The sequence below is a fragment of the Rousettus aegyptiacus genome, unplaced genomic scaffold (assembly GCF_014176215.1).
Source record: "Rousettus aegyptiacus isolate mRouAeg1 unplaced genomic scaffold, mRouAeg1.p scaffold_m13_p_4, whole genome shotgun sequence".
NCBI classification, from domain to species: Eukaryota; Metazoa; Chordata; class Mammalia; order Chiroptera; family Pteropodidae; genus Rousettus; species Rousettus aegyptiacus.
The window spans coordinates 81977117-81993578 of NW_023416307.1; the positions used below are offsets into that span (position 1 = coordinate 81977117).

A 16462-nucleotide genomic window follows, 5' to 3' on the forward strand; every position below is an offset into this window, starting at 1 on the left:
ATATTTTGAGTTACCTGCTTCAAATTAACATCAAAATGGTTTTAGAACAAATGACAAAAGTCCATTACTATTGCTATCGATTTTAAGAAAATAATATCTAGTTCTTAAAAATTGTGTTTTCATAAAAAATACCCATTTTCAACTCAGTTTCATTTGTTTTGCTCATTGTTTTGTCCTTGGTTTTATTATACTTTTATTACTCATTTTAAATCAAAATTTTACAAGTTCAAAGTCCTTGTGCCCAATGTTTTGAAATGCCCAAACTCAAAATGTCAATTTGGAGTAAAGAAAGGTTTATTGATTGAGAAGGTGCTGGTCCAGAAGAGGGGGCAGTTAGTTCCTCAAATCTATCTTAAGAAAGCACAGAGTTCAGACTTCTTTAATGTCAAGTGAAGGGATAATAGGAGAGGCTGTTTTTGTAAAAATTGGAGCCAAAGCAGAATTCTTCTAATGATTAGCATGTCTAAAACAGGAGCTGTTAGCCTGAAGGCCAGGGGAACAGTGAAGGCCTGAATAAGGTAGTGAGAGAAAGACAAGGCATTTCACTCTGTTACAAAAACTCTACCAAAAATAACTGTAGGTCAAAAAATAAATAGTAATACAAACTATTTGAGAATCTGCCTCCTATTGGCGTGACATTCAGAACAGGTAGAAACCCAGAGAGGCATTCTGGACTGTGAGCAGCAGAGAGCTGCTCTCTTCTGGTTTACTTCTTCCTCTTCTTCTTCCTTATAGCGTGAACATGTACCTCTTATCCATCCACTTCCTACCCAATAGTGAAGTTGTCTGTTTTCTTCTGGCCCTCATAAAAAAACAACTTTTCAATCAGTAAGGAAACATTTTTTAGGCACTTCCTTTATCTTAGTCTCTGTGCTTCGAACTTGGTATTCAAAAAGTAAAGTGGAACTTTCCATGAGCAATATATAGCCCACTAAAGAAAGCAGACATAATTTCCTTCTTTTTTTTTCTTGCAATATATATTTAGTAAATTACTGAGTGTGTACCATATACCTACGATTATATTAGGAAGTAGAAATAATAGGTGAAAATATAGAATATCTGTACCAAGTCTAATAAAGATGCGGGCAAAAAGAAAACAAATACACAAAAATTGCACTATTTAAATTAGCGGTCCCAACCTTTTTGGCCCCAGGGTCTGTTACTCCTATGAGAATCTAATGCCTGATGATCTGAGGTGGTGCTGAGGCCGTGATGCTAGCACTGGGGAGCGGCTGCAAATACAGATGAAGTTTCACTCACTTGCCAGCCACTAACCACCTGCTGTGAGGCAGGGTTGGCCAGGTTCCTAATAGGCCATGGACCAGAACCAGTTCATGGCCCAGGGGTTGGGGACCCCAGATTTAAATAATTGTTTTAATAAGGAAAAAGTGTATATCTAAGTGCAGATGGGCAGGCACAAGCACGAAAGCTTTATTACAGGAATTTAAAAAAGGCCTCGTAGAGACTAAACAGCTATAACATGGAGTAATGACAACTAGAGTAGCAGAACAAGCAGGAACAAATGGGGCACAGGTCAGTAATAAATATACTTTATTTGTACACTTGATAGTGGAATTGGAAACGTACTCTTTCACGTCTTTTTATAGCTCTTTTATTATCTTCCTTAATGCCTGTACCTTCATAAAAGGGTTCCAGCAATATCATTCAAATCAATTACCTAGTACCAGAAAGAATACAGACAGACCTAAGTTTATATACTAACCTTGATATGTTATACCTGCATGACCTTAGAAAGTCACATTACCTTCCTGATCTATTATCTGATAATAAGAATAATGGCCTCTCTCATATTGAAGGGTTTTTGTGACTACTATTTAAAATAATTGCTAAACTTCTCACATAGGTTCTGTGTATACAGAGTACACTCAAGAAATAACTGTTGTTTTTGTTATTTTAATAAAGCTTTATGATTACTTTATGTTTCATTTAAAATGTTCTTCCATTTTCTTGATTTAAATAAAAGTATGGAGATTTATATTTACCCTTCAATATAATAATGCTAATTAATGAGCATTTCAAATAAGACTGGTTTATGAGTGTGTCTATATCTATATGTAATATAAGGTTAATTTGATTTTGTACTATGGGTATAAATAGTTAAAAGGAGTTTTTCTTTGTTTCTTTGTTTTTGACAACCTTGTTTTCAAATGCTTAACTTAAGCATTTACTTCATCCACTATCCTGTGTGTTTTCAATGGGAGCTTACCACCCAGATTCTAATCATGTAGATACGTAAAGAGATTGAGGGGCTTGGCCAAGGTCCAAGCATAGTTCAAGTTGAAAATTGTTGTCCAAACTTCTCAGAGCTCATTTGACTATTGCCTTAAGAATTTTTATACATAATTTATCAAGGGTAAGCTTGGAGAAAGCAGGGCAGTATGCGGTTATCAACTAGCCTTGCTAATCTTCAGCACCATTCATGGTCCCTTTTAGCTATCAAAGGAGTGGAAATTAGTCTTAAGGCATTTATTACAATGCAGATTTCAGTTATTTGGCTTTATACTGAGACATCACTGCCATTGCTGTTTCCATTCATGGACATCCCCTTTGGTTACTAAATCTATTATGGCACTTCAGGTTTTAGTTCAACATGCTAGCACTTGTTACCATTGACCATCATTCCCTCTAGAAGCACGCCTTGCCTGGGTATGGTCAGCTGTCTCCCACCCACATAGTTCTCCTTCTCTCTCTCTGGCCCTTCCTCCTCAGGCTTCTTTCTTCTGCCCCACCTAGACATGTGAGTGTTCCTCGGGCTTTCTCCCATTATAGTCTTTTTTTCTGCCAGTCTTACCTATGTATTCTTCCTGGGCAATTTCACCCATTCCCATGGTATCAGTTACCCTACGTGTTTCTAAAAGCCATATGCATGCTTAGTACACAGAGATGTGTTTCGTTTCGTAACACCAAAGAGAATTTTCTAGAATTCCAAGATGTAGTTCCTAAGACTAGCTCTTCCCCTCTCCTTGTATATTGACATAGTTTCAGACCTGTCCTCCCTAGCTTGCTGTGTTGCTGTCTCAGGGTTTTCCAATTTACTCTATTTTTGGAGGTAGTGTGGGGGATGAGAGGAGAATATGCTGGCATTCTCTATCCTATTACATTTTTTTGTTTTAAATCTTGATACTTTAAGTCTTTTTTTTTGAACTTTCTTCCCCATGTGCCTTCATTAAAGAAATATGTATTTTATAGTTATTTAATTATGTTTTTCTTCGCATTAGATTATAAGCTCTATGAGGACAGAGATCATGTTGACATACATTAAACATGTTATCCGATATGCAGAATGCACTGCAGTAGTTTTAAAATATAATCTCACGTTATAGTTGAACATTTGAAATGAGTGATGGAACTAAATGTCCTCTTTGACTTATACCTTTTGAAGGAGAACTGTGCATGAGGGAAGCTCAATGGGAAAACTCAGAGACCGAAGCATTTGATTTAACATATTCTCTAGAGGAATGGCCATTAAAGTTGTGTGTGTGTGTGTGTGTGTGTGTGTGTGTGTGTGTTAATATTATCAATAGGACTGTACCATATATTCGTACACACATACCCACACATATATTTGTACATTTATGTGTGTATTTAAAGTGGATAAATAGATGATAGATACATGATAGATAGATGATACAGATACACCTGATATCACCAAAGAGTTACCTGAAACACACAGCATGAAGGTTGTGGTAGACTTTAAGGGTATATCTCCAGTAGCCCTGCTGAGCTTTGTTCTGCCTGCCTGCCTCAGCTAGCATTCCACCCTTTATCTCATCTTCTGGATCTGATCATTATATTTTACTTCTGTGCCTCAAAACAAAGTTAGTCATTTAACAATTGTACAGGGAAACATCTAACCTTGACAAATACTTAAGAAGTCCCTGTTTAGTATAGCACACTGAAGTGTGCTGTGGAGAATGAAAAAAAAAAACAAAAAACAAAAAAAATCCATTAGGTGTGGCCCCTGCCAGGAGCCATATTAATCAGCATCAGTGGCGGGATGGAGGAATAAGTAGCAAGTTTCCGCCCCCCACCGCCAAAAAGGGAACTCAGGAGCTTGATCTAGAAAAACATTTTGTGCTGTGTTCCACCCTTTGATGAGTTAATTACTCACTGAAGGACCTAAAGAAGAACAAAGCATTAAATTTTAAACTATGTACTTCCTTTTAAGAGCTGGTTTTCAGTACACTTATAAGGAATAGGAGCTAAAGTTTTTTATATTTTCATTAGGATATAAACTTATTCTCATATGTACATAAATGTGGTGTCAACACAGAGTTACATAACATCCACAGCATGGAAGATATGATAGACTTTAATTAATTCTTAGAAAATTAGTATGCATTACAGTTTAGAGAAACAAAACACAAACCCACTAATCAAAATGTTCAGCTTAACAGAGCTGGGGCTGTTTTCATTAGTTGTATTGTCTTGAATTCATCACTGTACCAGTTGGTTTCTTGTCAATTTATAGTTTGGACCTTTACATCAAACAGCAAAAAATTAATTACAGGGAAAAAAAATCCTAATAGGAATTTTGCGCTTAGAGGTTTTTCACAATTAACCAGACATGAATGGTGCTGTTTACAGAGGAAATGGAAAGGGAGAGGAGGAACTTAGTGAATTTTCTAGAAGCATTAATTAACTATAGCAATGTTAGTCACTTGCTTCCCTGTTTTAAAGTTGTTTAGCCAAAGCTTTCTACCTTCTCATTTCTGGAAACCTCCACTTCTGTTACTATATTAAATATAGTGAATCATAGCATGAACTGTGAATTTTCTTACAAAATGTCTCAATTGACAGCTCAAAAAATTACTGTCCTCCCTCATTTTGAAATGAGTAACAACTTATGTATTACATTAGTGATCATAATCATAATTTAATGAGCAGAAGGATCATGCTCAATGTACAAGTTATGTGTAATGCATATTTTGGACTCAAAAGTATTGTTCTCAAGTGTCACAGTCCCTTGCCTCTGTGCTCTATAGTTAGTTTAAATGTGACTTTTCTAAGCCTCTCTTCTGTTGAATAAACCAGCCAAAGGTTTTTAAAATGCTTCCCTCAAATTAGGCTTCATTTTTTTTTTCTTTTTATATAGCTTGGAAACTGTTACTTGTGACCCAATCTTATAGATCCTAACATCTTAATACAGTTAGTGAGTGGTTCTTACCCTTTTTAAGACTCAGATGCCTAGAAAATGTGAGGAAAACATTTCTCTTCAGAATAATACACAGATTAGCATACATACAACATTTTGCATAAAATATCAGGGAATTACTAGGAGTGAATGAACCCCAGATTTCATTCATTAAAGAATATATACATATATTATGTATGTATGTATACATGGCACATATATAGTTTAGAAATATATATACATATATATTTATATTTGGTTAAATTAAATGCTGATTCAGGCCAAATGTTTAGTATTCCATCAAGTTATCAGTACTAAAACAAGTAAATTACCTTCTTTGTCATCACTTGAATACATTTAGATTTGTTATCCATCTTTATATACAACCGCCCTTAGTTACAAGCTTATTTGGATAGCCATATTTCACTGTACTGTCTCAAGTGCTGCCACATTGCCTAAGTAATTTGTAGACCATGGCTGAGAAGAACATTCTTAACTTTTTTTAATGATAGTATTTTTCTTCGTTAGGTTGGTGAGCTGTGAGCTAGTGTAAGATAACTAACAGGCATTTTCCAGTTTTCCCTCTTCAATCTGAGAATGGTTCACTATTATTCCAAGGTCACTTTGAAAGTCTTTCTGTTATTTGATTCCATTTATTTTATGCTTGTGTTTACAATTTTGAACCAAATATGAAATTTAATGTTGCGTTTGTCTACATTAAAGTTAATTTGCCCCTTGTCAGCTCATTTACAACAGAGATAACATTCAAAAGCCACTCTGTAGAATGTTCTGTCTGGAGTTACTAATGTAATTTTTCTATCTATTTTTTTGTTGTATGCAACTTTTTATATCTTTCAGTTTAAAAAGAAACCTCTCCAGGAGAAGATTTTCAGAAAATCTAAATTAGTCTCTAATAGAGATTAATAAATGATTCTCTAGTGCCATCGAGTCTTCTTCATCTTTTGAATTTTTTAAAAAATAGCTTTTTTCTAACTTAGAAATTTAATTTTATATTCCACATTATATAAGTATGCTTACTTCAATGTTCTTTAAAGTAGTGTCTTTACACTTACAAAGGATAAACGAAGTAAAAGTTAAAATACATACAAAATCCTAAATTGTATTATGATAACAAACATTTTTCTTACTTTCATCTTTTTCTCATATTTTCCAAGTACTTAATTTGACTTCATGTAATACAATTTTTTCTTAATAGTTAGTAATTTTAGATATGTAATTAAAGACAAATTAATGTTTAAAATTGGCATACCTTTGAGGGCACTAGAATTAAATCTTAAATATAAATGATGAAAAATATTTTTAAAGTAGTCTCTTAAACATATACATTAAGGACATTATTTTTGGTAAAAGTTTGCTAACTTGTGCCTATGTCTTCAGATAATTAGGAATGCTCAAAATTTGGGAAATGTTTGCTCTTAGAATTATATCTGCTGTTTGCCTTTTGAACACCTATGTATTCAGTTTATGTTGAAGAAATATGAGACAAGTGTACAGCGATACATTTATAAGACTGGTCATTTTTTGTAATACTAAAATGTTAGAAAAAGCCAAAATAACTAGTATGAGGAGAATAACTAAATAAAATTGCATTATTTGCACATAATTGAATACCATCATGGAAATGTATACATATTCACATGGAAAATACATTAAAATTTAAAATAGCATATAATATAAATCTATCTTTGTTCAAAACAAGTGATAGATAGATAGATAGATAGATAGATAGATAGATAGATAGATAGATGCATGCATGCATGGATATATATAGCTATTTCTATAGATATAAATGAAATAAATAATTTTACCAAAATAGAAACAGTGGTGTCTTAGTCTACTTGGCTGTTATAATGAAGTACCATAGATCAGATAACTTATTAACAAAACAGAAATTTATTTTTTACATTTTCTGGAGACTAAAAGTCTGAGAACCGAGGGCTAGCATGGTTGAATGAGGGCCCTCTTATGGGTTACAGACTTCTAGTTTGTATTCTCTCTTGGTGATAGTGGCTAAGGAACTCTTTGGAGTCTCTTATTTAAAAGAGCACCAGTCCCATTTACGAGGGCTTCACCCTTATGACCTAAGCACCTCCCAAAGGTTCCATCTCCTAATACCATCATACTGGGGAGTAGGATTTCAACAGAGGTATTTTGGAGGGACACCAACAGTCAGACCATAGCAAGTAATTATTTGGTAAGATTTCAGATACTCTATGGGTGTATTTAATTGTAATTTTTAATGGTAATTACCAGCTCATTACTTGTACAATAAAAAATAATAAATAAAAGAAAAATATAACACTATAATAAAAGCTCATATTAGCTACTATTTATTAAGCCTCATATTGTATGTTTTGCATTATTAATAATTTTAAAAATAATATATCAGTATTTTACTCATACAATAAAAATAATAAAAGAAATATATAACAATAATATTAGTTAATATTAGGTAATATTTAATCACATATTGTGTGTCTTGTGCTTTTCTAAATAATTTGTGTGGCTTACCTCATTTAATCATGACTTGTTACTTATCAGTTCTTATTTATGCTATAGATTATCAGGATGTCAGTTTTCATGCTAGAATGTGAGAAATGTAATTTCATATTGGATCAGTTTTTGGATGGAGTCTATGAATCCTTGAGGCTGTATCTTGTGTGTGTGTAAGTCTGTATGTGTGTGTTTCCGGGGAGCAGGTACTTAACCTTTTAAGCAGATTATGAGATGGGTTAATATTGTCTCCAATAGTTTTGGTTGTATTCACCATTCAGTTCTGTACTGATGAGAACTGAGCTTCCAAAGAGGGATGCTAACAGAGAAGCTTATCTATTACAGAGGAGAGAAATTTATTTTTCCACCTCATTAGTCTACCAGAGGTAGCTGGAAAAGATGACAAACAATAGGAATTGTAACCTGGGGTTTTATTTTCAAGAAGGCTGGAAAAAAATTAGGAGTTAAGGAAGCTCTCAGGTGTCAGTAGTGTTCTAGCCAAAGGAGAACTCTAGTTTTAGAATGTGCCTAAACTGTTAATTTTTAGTGGAATATAATCAAATGTATACTATAACATATATACTATATATAACCTAGTATCTATACTATATATAGCTTATATGTATAACATATATACTATTATATACTACATGTATACTAAATAATAGTATATATAACCCCTAATAGCTTGTTCAGAGGTTTTGCAGGATGAACGTATAAGAATAATGAAAAAAAGAAAGCTGAGAAGGGATTCCTAATGTAGCAACCTGATTTACCCTATCAATCTAGGTGTTTTGCAGAAAAACTATTTTTGCTTTCAGTTCTGTCTTTTAAATCTAAAATAGTAGATAATTCAAAGTCATTAATACTTGGCTTAGGGAAATGTGTTTTGTATTATTAAATATATGAGTAAATGCATCAGTATAGAATTTCTATTCTTTAAAGAAAGGATTAATGTATCATGAAACCTAAGTGAAGAGGAGCCAAATTGCTGCCTTTTAAGTTCATCCTGGCTACTTGCATGTCTGCTGCAGAGTAGGGCTGGTCAGTTCCCTCCTCAGAATGATGGGAACCAAAAAATTTAGCTATATCATAACTGTCATCTATTGCCCTTTATGTCATTCTTCCCTGAGCAGTATTGGTTATGAGTAAAAATGTGTAACATAAAAGTTGCCAAACATTGAAAGTTTATAGCTGCCAGACCCTGTACCAAGTGCCTCGCTTACCTCATTTGAATCTTAAAATAGCTTTTATGAAACTTGTCCTATTTTACAGATGAGAAAACTGAGTACTGGAGAGATTAAATTGCCTAAATTCACATCACTCATTAAGTAGCCTTGTTGGAATTAAAACTAAATCTAGCTGACTTGGAAATCTGTGTTCATGGCATTATGTTTTATGACTGTCCTTATTTAGACATAAAGAACTTTCAAATCTCTATGTCATGTTTCTTCAGGATACATATGACCTTTAGCCCACCTACTTTCAGAATATTACAGGGAGGCTGATGAAAATCTAGATTGCTGCCTAAAACTCACACAAAAGTAATGAATTAGAATCACTGAAGCACTTAACAAACTCTCTTGGAATTCATATGCTTTCTCTGGAGCATACTATGGATTGAAAAGTACAGTTCATTTTTTTTTTTTTTTTTTTTTTTTTTTTGTAGCACTAACCATCTGCCTTGAAACTCTTTTAGTCTTCTGTATTTTCTTCTGATGTCTCTCTTACTCTGCTAACCATTGCTCCTCTGTCTTCTCTAATTGGTCTTCTTTCTGCCTTCAGTTACTTGGGATGCTGCCCATCGCCCTTTTTCCTCCTACAGCTATAACTACTGTTAAATAACAAGGCCTCACAATTACTCTTGCTCCTCATCCCCAAGTCGCTCCTGAGTTTCAGTACCTTCTTTTTATCAATGTTATTTTAAATCCATGGATGCCTGTATATTCTTCAGGTCTTAAATTTAGCATGCCAAAAAGTGAACTCATTATCTTCTCCCCACACACTTCCTCTGTCATTATTTTCCCCTCATGCAGTCAATGCTGTCACTACTCAGTCTTCTGAGCTTGAAACATCAAAATTGCATCCAGACTTCCCTTTCCCTCACAACCTCCATTCAGCAGGCAGTCATCAAATCCTTTTTTTTTTTTTGTCACCTCTGAAATGCCATTTAAATCATTCTTTTCTACATTCTCATTACATCTCATCATCTCTTACCTTATACTTTGGATTACATAATAGTTTTGTTACCATTCAATTACCCCAATATCCAGTATATCCACACTGCACCAGAGACATTTTAATAATAAACACATTTGAACTTCTCATTCCCCTACTTAAAAATAGCTTTTGGTTCCCTACTGCCTTCAATATAAAGTCCAAATTTTTTATGAGGCCTCATCTTGTCTGCCCCACGTCATCTTATCACAAACCCTAATTTATGGCTGAACAGACTCCTCACTATGTATCACTTTCTCACCCCAATACATCTACGCATGTCATTCCATTTGTTTGGAATCTCTGTCTGTGTATGAGAGATTGGTCATTTTTTGCATGTATTTCCATGGTATTTGCTTCTGAGTTATTATGGAGTAATAATTAAGAGCCAGTGTCCTAAAACCAGACAGTCTGGGTTCACTACTTAATAACGCTCCATGCCTCAGTTTCCTTACCTATAAACTTGGAATAATAATAGTACCTACTTCAAGGCTATTGAAAATTGGAAGAGTTAACTCATGTGCAGTGCATGTGGCTAGCATGTAATAAGCTGACATTAAGCATTTGCTGCTATTTCTATTGTGATAATCATGATGACAATGATGCAACAATCTCCCTCAGGAAGCACTAAAGGATTTGCTTATAATAGTGTTGCCAACTCAGAGATCTGTGGTCATACAAAAATAAAAATATTTTACCTATAAAAAGTGTGGATCCAGTTTGTAGGCTTACTATACATTAGCTGCCTCATGGCATTTCTAGTCTCTCCAAAGTTCTCCACTATTGGAAATCCGCTAATACTTGGACATATAATTTTCCCCAAACTGTCAGTACCTTTGTTATTAGTATGAAATGTGCTCCATTATATTTCTGGTGGTGCATCATTTTGCTACTTAAATGGATGATGGAGCCCATTATGCTGTGGGTATACCTTAGGCTGTTGTAAGTCAAACTCCAAACCTAAGTGTAGCAGAGGGAAGTTCTTTGTGTCACTTTAAGGCCCACAGAGTTGGAAATTTTGTTCCTTCCTCTGTTACATAGTGGACAACATAAGAAATATTATTTAGCATGAAATATCAGAATTTAGCAAAATATTTATAGACACTTTAATTTTTATAAAAATACTAACAATATCTTTGTTTGGATGTTATTTTTACTATGAAGACTATGGTCCTGAAAAGTTAAATGCAAATTTCAGTGTTTCTTAGCATAGGTTATCATTTAAAGCAACTCTACGATAAATAATTTAAATTATATTCTAGCTTTCTAGTTTTTATTTATTGGAATATTAATGTACTAGTTTCTTTAAAGTAGGACATACTTGTGTTGGCTATGGTACTTAGGCATAGCTAAGTTTCTAACTAAAAGGAGAAACGTGTGGCTTAGAAAATTGTAATGTTAAAGTGATAAATGAAAGTAAATTTTAGAAAGTAGTGTTTAATTTTTAGAGGGAAAAGGAGCAGTAAATTAGAAATCCAACTTAGGAAAAACAATAGGAGCCCATCTATTAGATGACTAATATCTAAATTTGATTTTCAGAATGAAAAATATGTATGTGTTATTATTTCATTTTTTAAGTGTTTTGAATTTCTGGTTTTCATCATTATAATGAGAAATAATATTTAAATGGATTCCTAACCAAGTATCTCAGCTAAACACACACACACAAACACTTGAAATTAAAGGTGCACATCTAATGATAGTGCATAGATCGGAGAAAGAAAATGAATAATGAGAGTGATGACTTGGGTTTCTGTATCACCTAAAGTTTATAGCACACTTGCCTAATGTGATGAGGTAGAAAGAACTTTGGATTTTAATCAGAACTGAAATCCAGTGGTTCCTTTTTGATGTATCATCTGTGTGAGATTGGACAACTTCCTTAACTACCCAGAGTTTTGGAATTCTCATATATGAAATGGACATAATAGAGAGTTCCTTTGACAATCAAAAAATAAGATACATACAAAGCCTTTGGAAATTATAAAGCATTCCACAGACCTCAGATATTACAGAAATAGAGATTTTAGAAGTTACTCATAAATTTCAAAGATTATTTCAAAGTTGAAAAAATTATGACAGAGATAACTGTTCTCAGTCTGTGAATCAGGAAAACGAGACATGCAACATGGAGTACATAGCTGGGCTACAAGCAGACCCTGGGCTTCTGAGTTCAAATGTGGTTGGTAGTCTTTGTGCTAGACCATGCTGTTTTCTGAACCAGGGTTGTACATCATTTAGAGGGAACAGATATAGTAAATTATAACCTTGACTTATTATAAGTACTTTAAAACAACATGATTATTGAGTTATCTTAGTTAAGAAATGAGAACATTATTAGATATGATTTATTTTTGTTTTGTTTGTTTTGTTTAAATGCAGGCAATGAATTTGGGCATCCTGAATGGTTAGACTTCCCAAGAATAGGGAATAATGAGAGTTACCATTATGCCAGAAGGCAGTTTCATTTAACTGATGATGACCTTCTTCGCTATAAGTTTCTGAATAACTTTGACAGGGATATGAATAAATTGGAAGAAAGATGCAATTGGCTTTCAGCTCCACAGGTAAGCTCTTTACTCTAAATGTTATGTTTTAGTCACCAATGTTGTACATGCTTAGAAAGGCAATAGATTTAAATCTACATGCAGGTCCTTTAAAGAGCACTTTATTATTCAGTGTCAAAACATGTTACTGAAGTCTCTCCAATAGATAATGAAAATCTTGAGCATAATTTCCTGCTTACTTTCCTGTGTTAGTGTGTTGTTCTTTAAATTTAGTAATTTTTATTTCAATTGGTTAAAATAAATGACAAAAGCTCTGCATGGAATCCATTTCGGAAACTGCTGTGGAAACATCTTAATTATTTTGACTGTTTTTCTTTATATAAATAATGATGCTTTCATAAATTACTTTGACAACATGTAGATTTTTTAAATTCCTTTTCTTTCTTCTTTTACTGGTCTCTAACTTGTTATTTCAATAGACGCCATTATTCCTGCATACTGTTTCATATTTTTCATGAGCCTAACTCTCCACTGGAATTAAAATCTCAGTTTTCAATAAGTTCTCAAAAATGTAATTAACAAGTGCAAATTTTATGCACGCTTTTTTTTTCCTTGAAAAAATTAGCATATAGTGTATGTTACTTACAGTCCATTTACTTTGTACTGTGGTGTTTGAAGTTACTGTTAATGTGTTTTTACTCTTGCTGTCTATGATTTTTTTTTTAATGGTTAAACAAAGGTACTTATATATCCAGTTAGATTGGCTACATGACATGAATGCCCTACTCACGTTTATCAGTAATGGTATTTCCAAAAGAGAGCAAAATGATGTTCCTTTTCAATAGGAACAATGTTGAATACCAAAAGGCATGCTGTTTACTCTAGAGCCTTAGTTCATGTTTCTAAATTACCAAGACTGGTACTGCTGAAATGTAGGAAATAAGTCCTCTCGTACCTGGGATTGGAAGAGGATGGTGTTGAAAAGACAAGGCTTCCCACTGCCTACTTTAAAACATTATGTATGAAATAAGACAGTTTGAGGATGTTGTACTTTCTTTTCAGATCTCTTTTATTAGGCAAAATGTATATTGAAAAGGACTTCAGATTGCTGTTGAGTCTGACAAAGCTATGCTATAATACAAAGTTTTTTTTTTTAAGATAACTACAACTGTAGAAATAAATATAATAATGTTATATTATATTTTGAAAATTTTACCTCATTAATATGGTAACTAAAACAAAAGTCTTAAAAATTCACATATAAGTAGATCTAATATATATATATATATATATGTGTGTGTGTATGTATATATATATATGTATATGTATATATATGTATGTGTGTGTGTGTGTGTGTGTATATATATATATACACACACACACAAACATTTTATATATATCATATGTCCCTTGTTATTACCCAAATCAAAACCCACAACACTGTCTGTGTGTGCTTTGTTTGAATTTGGCAATAGCTCATGAGATTTTTATACTTTTTGAGCAGTTTTTGAGACTATTGTTGGCTTAGAGTTTGATATCGGAAAATTACAACATGTTCGAAAAATATAATTTGCTGGCGTTTTCCTTTTTGGCTTACTAACTAACAAAGCTATTAATAAACACAAAAACAACTTTTTTGTAAATAATTTACTTGTAGTAACATCAAGGTATTATTTGAATGTAATATACATGTTAATTTTTGCAGGCCTATGTGAGTGAAAAGCATGAAGACAATAAGGTCATCGCTTTTGAGAGAGCAAATCTTCTTTTTATTTTCAACTTTCATCCAAGCAAGAGCTACACTGATTACCGAGTCGGAACAAAATCGCCAGGAAAATATCCTTTTTGTTTCCAGTGAATATAACTGTCTGCATTCATTTTCTTTTTTAATATAATAGAAAATAAGAAAGACTAATAATGCTGATCTTGGTGACAGTAGCCCTCAGTTTCCTCATCTGTAAAATGAGAGACTCGAAATAGTCTATTGGTAAATCTTTGCTCAACTCAGTTATACTAAATTAATCCTAAGCTTCATTCTGGTCCTAAGATGTATGATCCTGAACATTTTAAAAAATGTTTGATCCAGTATGTAATACAGGAAGTAATTGTAGTTTTTCTTTATGAAAACATTTTGTAAGTTCCCTCCGAGAATAGTCTTTTTTTTCCTTTCTCTTTCCTGTCTGTTATAATGCAGAACATAGCTCACCTTTGTAGGCCTAAATTGGTAAAGAATCAAGGTATGGGAATGTGAGCAAAGGAAATAATGGGGAGAATGTGTTTGATATTCTTTATATATTCATTCATTCATTCACATTTATTTCACAGAGCACCTATTTATTGAGCATCTGTGTCTAACCCTGGGCTAGGTGCTCTAAATACAAGAATTTTCTTGGCAGATACAGCCACTGCGCTCATGGAACTTTTAACCTAGTGAAGAGGGAAAACATTAATAATTGTAAGTTAGACAGTTGTTCCAAAAAAAAAAGTACAGTGTATTTTAAGAGATTATGACTTAGCAGATTCATGACAAAAATGACAAATTCAGGACTTAGCTACAAATCAGCACAGATGTTTAAGCAGGCAGTATAAATAATATTCTTTGTCCCTGGAGCCCTAGCAATGGTTAGCATGCCACCTGAGCAAGAAGACTGATGCCAACATAAAGTCCTATGTGTCAGGGTATCTCTAGCTACAATAAGATAACCCCCTTGCTCAGCTTGCTTAGACAATAAGGAAAATATATTGTCTGCTTAATAAAAAGCCCTGAGATAGGGCGACCCCAGCACTGTGACAATATCATCAAGTTCTCGGGTTCATTCTGTCTTCCTGCTTTAAACTTTCAACCTGTTATAGTTGCAAAGTAGCCATGGTTCCAAATGCTACCTTCAGACACAACAAAAGGCAAATAGATTTTTTGTGTGTGTCTGTTTCAAGAATGAAGTTACTTTACCAAATTGTCTTTGTATTGTATATGCACAAAGAGGCAGATAAAGAAAATCAATGTGATAATGTTACCTGCAGTTAAAAAGAGCTGTACTATTACAAGAAGCAAATGCTCTCACCATCTCCATGAAGAATGCAAACAAATAATAGACATATAGCAACCCATATATGACCCTTATGAGCTCCAGACTGCTAAAGTAATGCCCTTAGATTAAATCCTTCTATACTTAATAATATAATCAAATTGTATAATCAAATACAATCAAAATATAATTTTTATTACAATCAAAATATAATTTTTGTTATAATCAAACCAAAACACACGTACGGAACACTTGGGATCTAATGCAGTCTTTTTAAAGCCCTGTTCTTGACATCCAAGTTGGGGAGAAGAGATATATAAAACCAAGCTATGACGTAAGGCATAATGCAATAACTGGGAAGGGAACATAAATGTTTCAAAAGAGAACAGAGGACAAGAAAAAAATAAATGAGAGACTGATCGATTGATCGATTTAAGGAGAAGACCTTTAAGCCTAGATAAGGGAGAGAGAGGGAGAAAGAAGGAGTGTTATTGAAATACTGAGATCGATTGATTGATTAAAGAAAAGACCTTTAAGTTTGGATCTAGAGAAATGGATAAAATTATAATAGAAAAAATTGAGGAAGGCCATGTCAGCTGTTGGAAAGCATAAATATGCTTAGATAATGGACAGCACAATGGTTTGACTGGAGAATGATGACCAAAAAAAGAAGTATTAAATGATAAAGCTGAAAAGAAAGAATAAGATCACATAATATAAGATTTTAATGCCATATTAATTAGTTTAGGCTTTTTTTTTCTATAATTTTATAGTGAGTCATTAAAGGTTTTGAGCTAGGAAGCTGCTTGATGAGAATGTATGCTTTAGGAAACATCTCATATACACAGTATGTAAGAGAGCTTTTTTGAGGAGAGAGATTAGATGCACAGATAATAATTATGAGAAATTACAGATAACTAGTACATGAACTGAAGTAACAGCAATAGGATACAAAGAGGTATATGAAGCCTTTCGTGTACTAAAGGAAGTCAGACATTGTTTGGACATGATGTATGAAAGAGAAAATATAAGATTTCACATTG

The 16462-nt window shown here is 33.3% G+C and overlaps 1 protein-coding gene across 1 annotated transcript in view; it reads left to right on the top strand.

Moving 5' to 3' along the window:
- Positions 1-16462, top strand: part of GBE1 (1,4-alpha-glucan branching enzyme 1) — a 235075-nt gene that overhangs the window by 193943 nt on the left and 24670 nt on the right. The window contains exons 13-14 of the mRNA XM_016143897.2: positions 12269-12453; positions 14099-14229. Coding sequence (XP_015999383.1) covers positions 12269-12453; positions 14099-14229 — 316 coding nt within the window. The remainder of the gene's footprint in view (positions 1-12268; positions 12454-14098; positions 14230-16462) is intronic.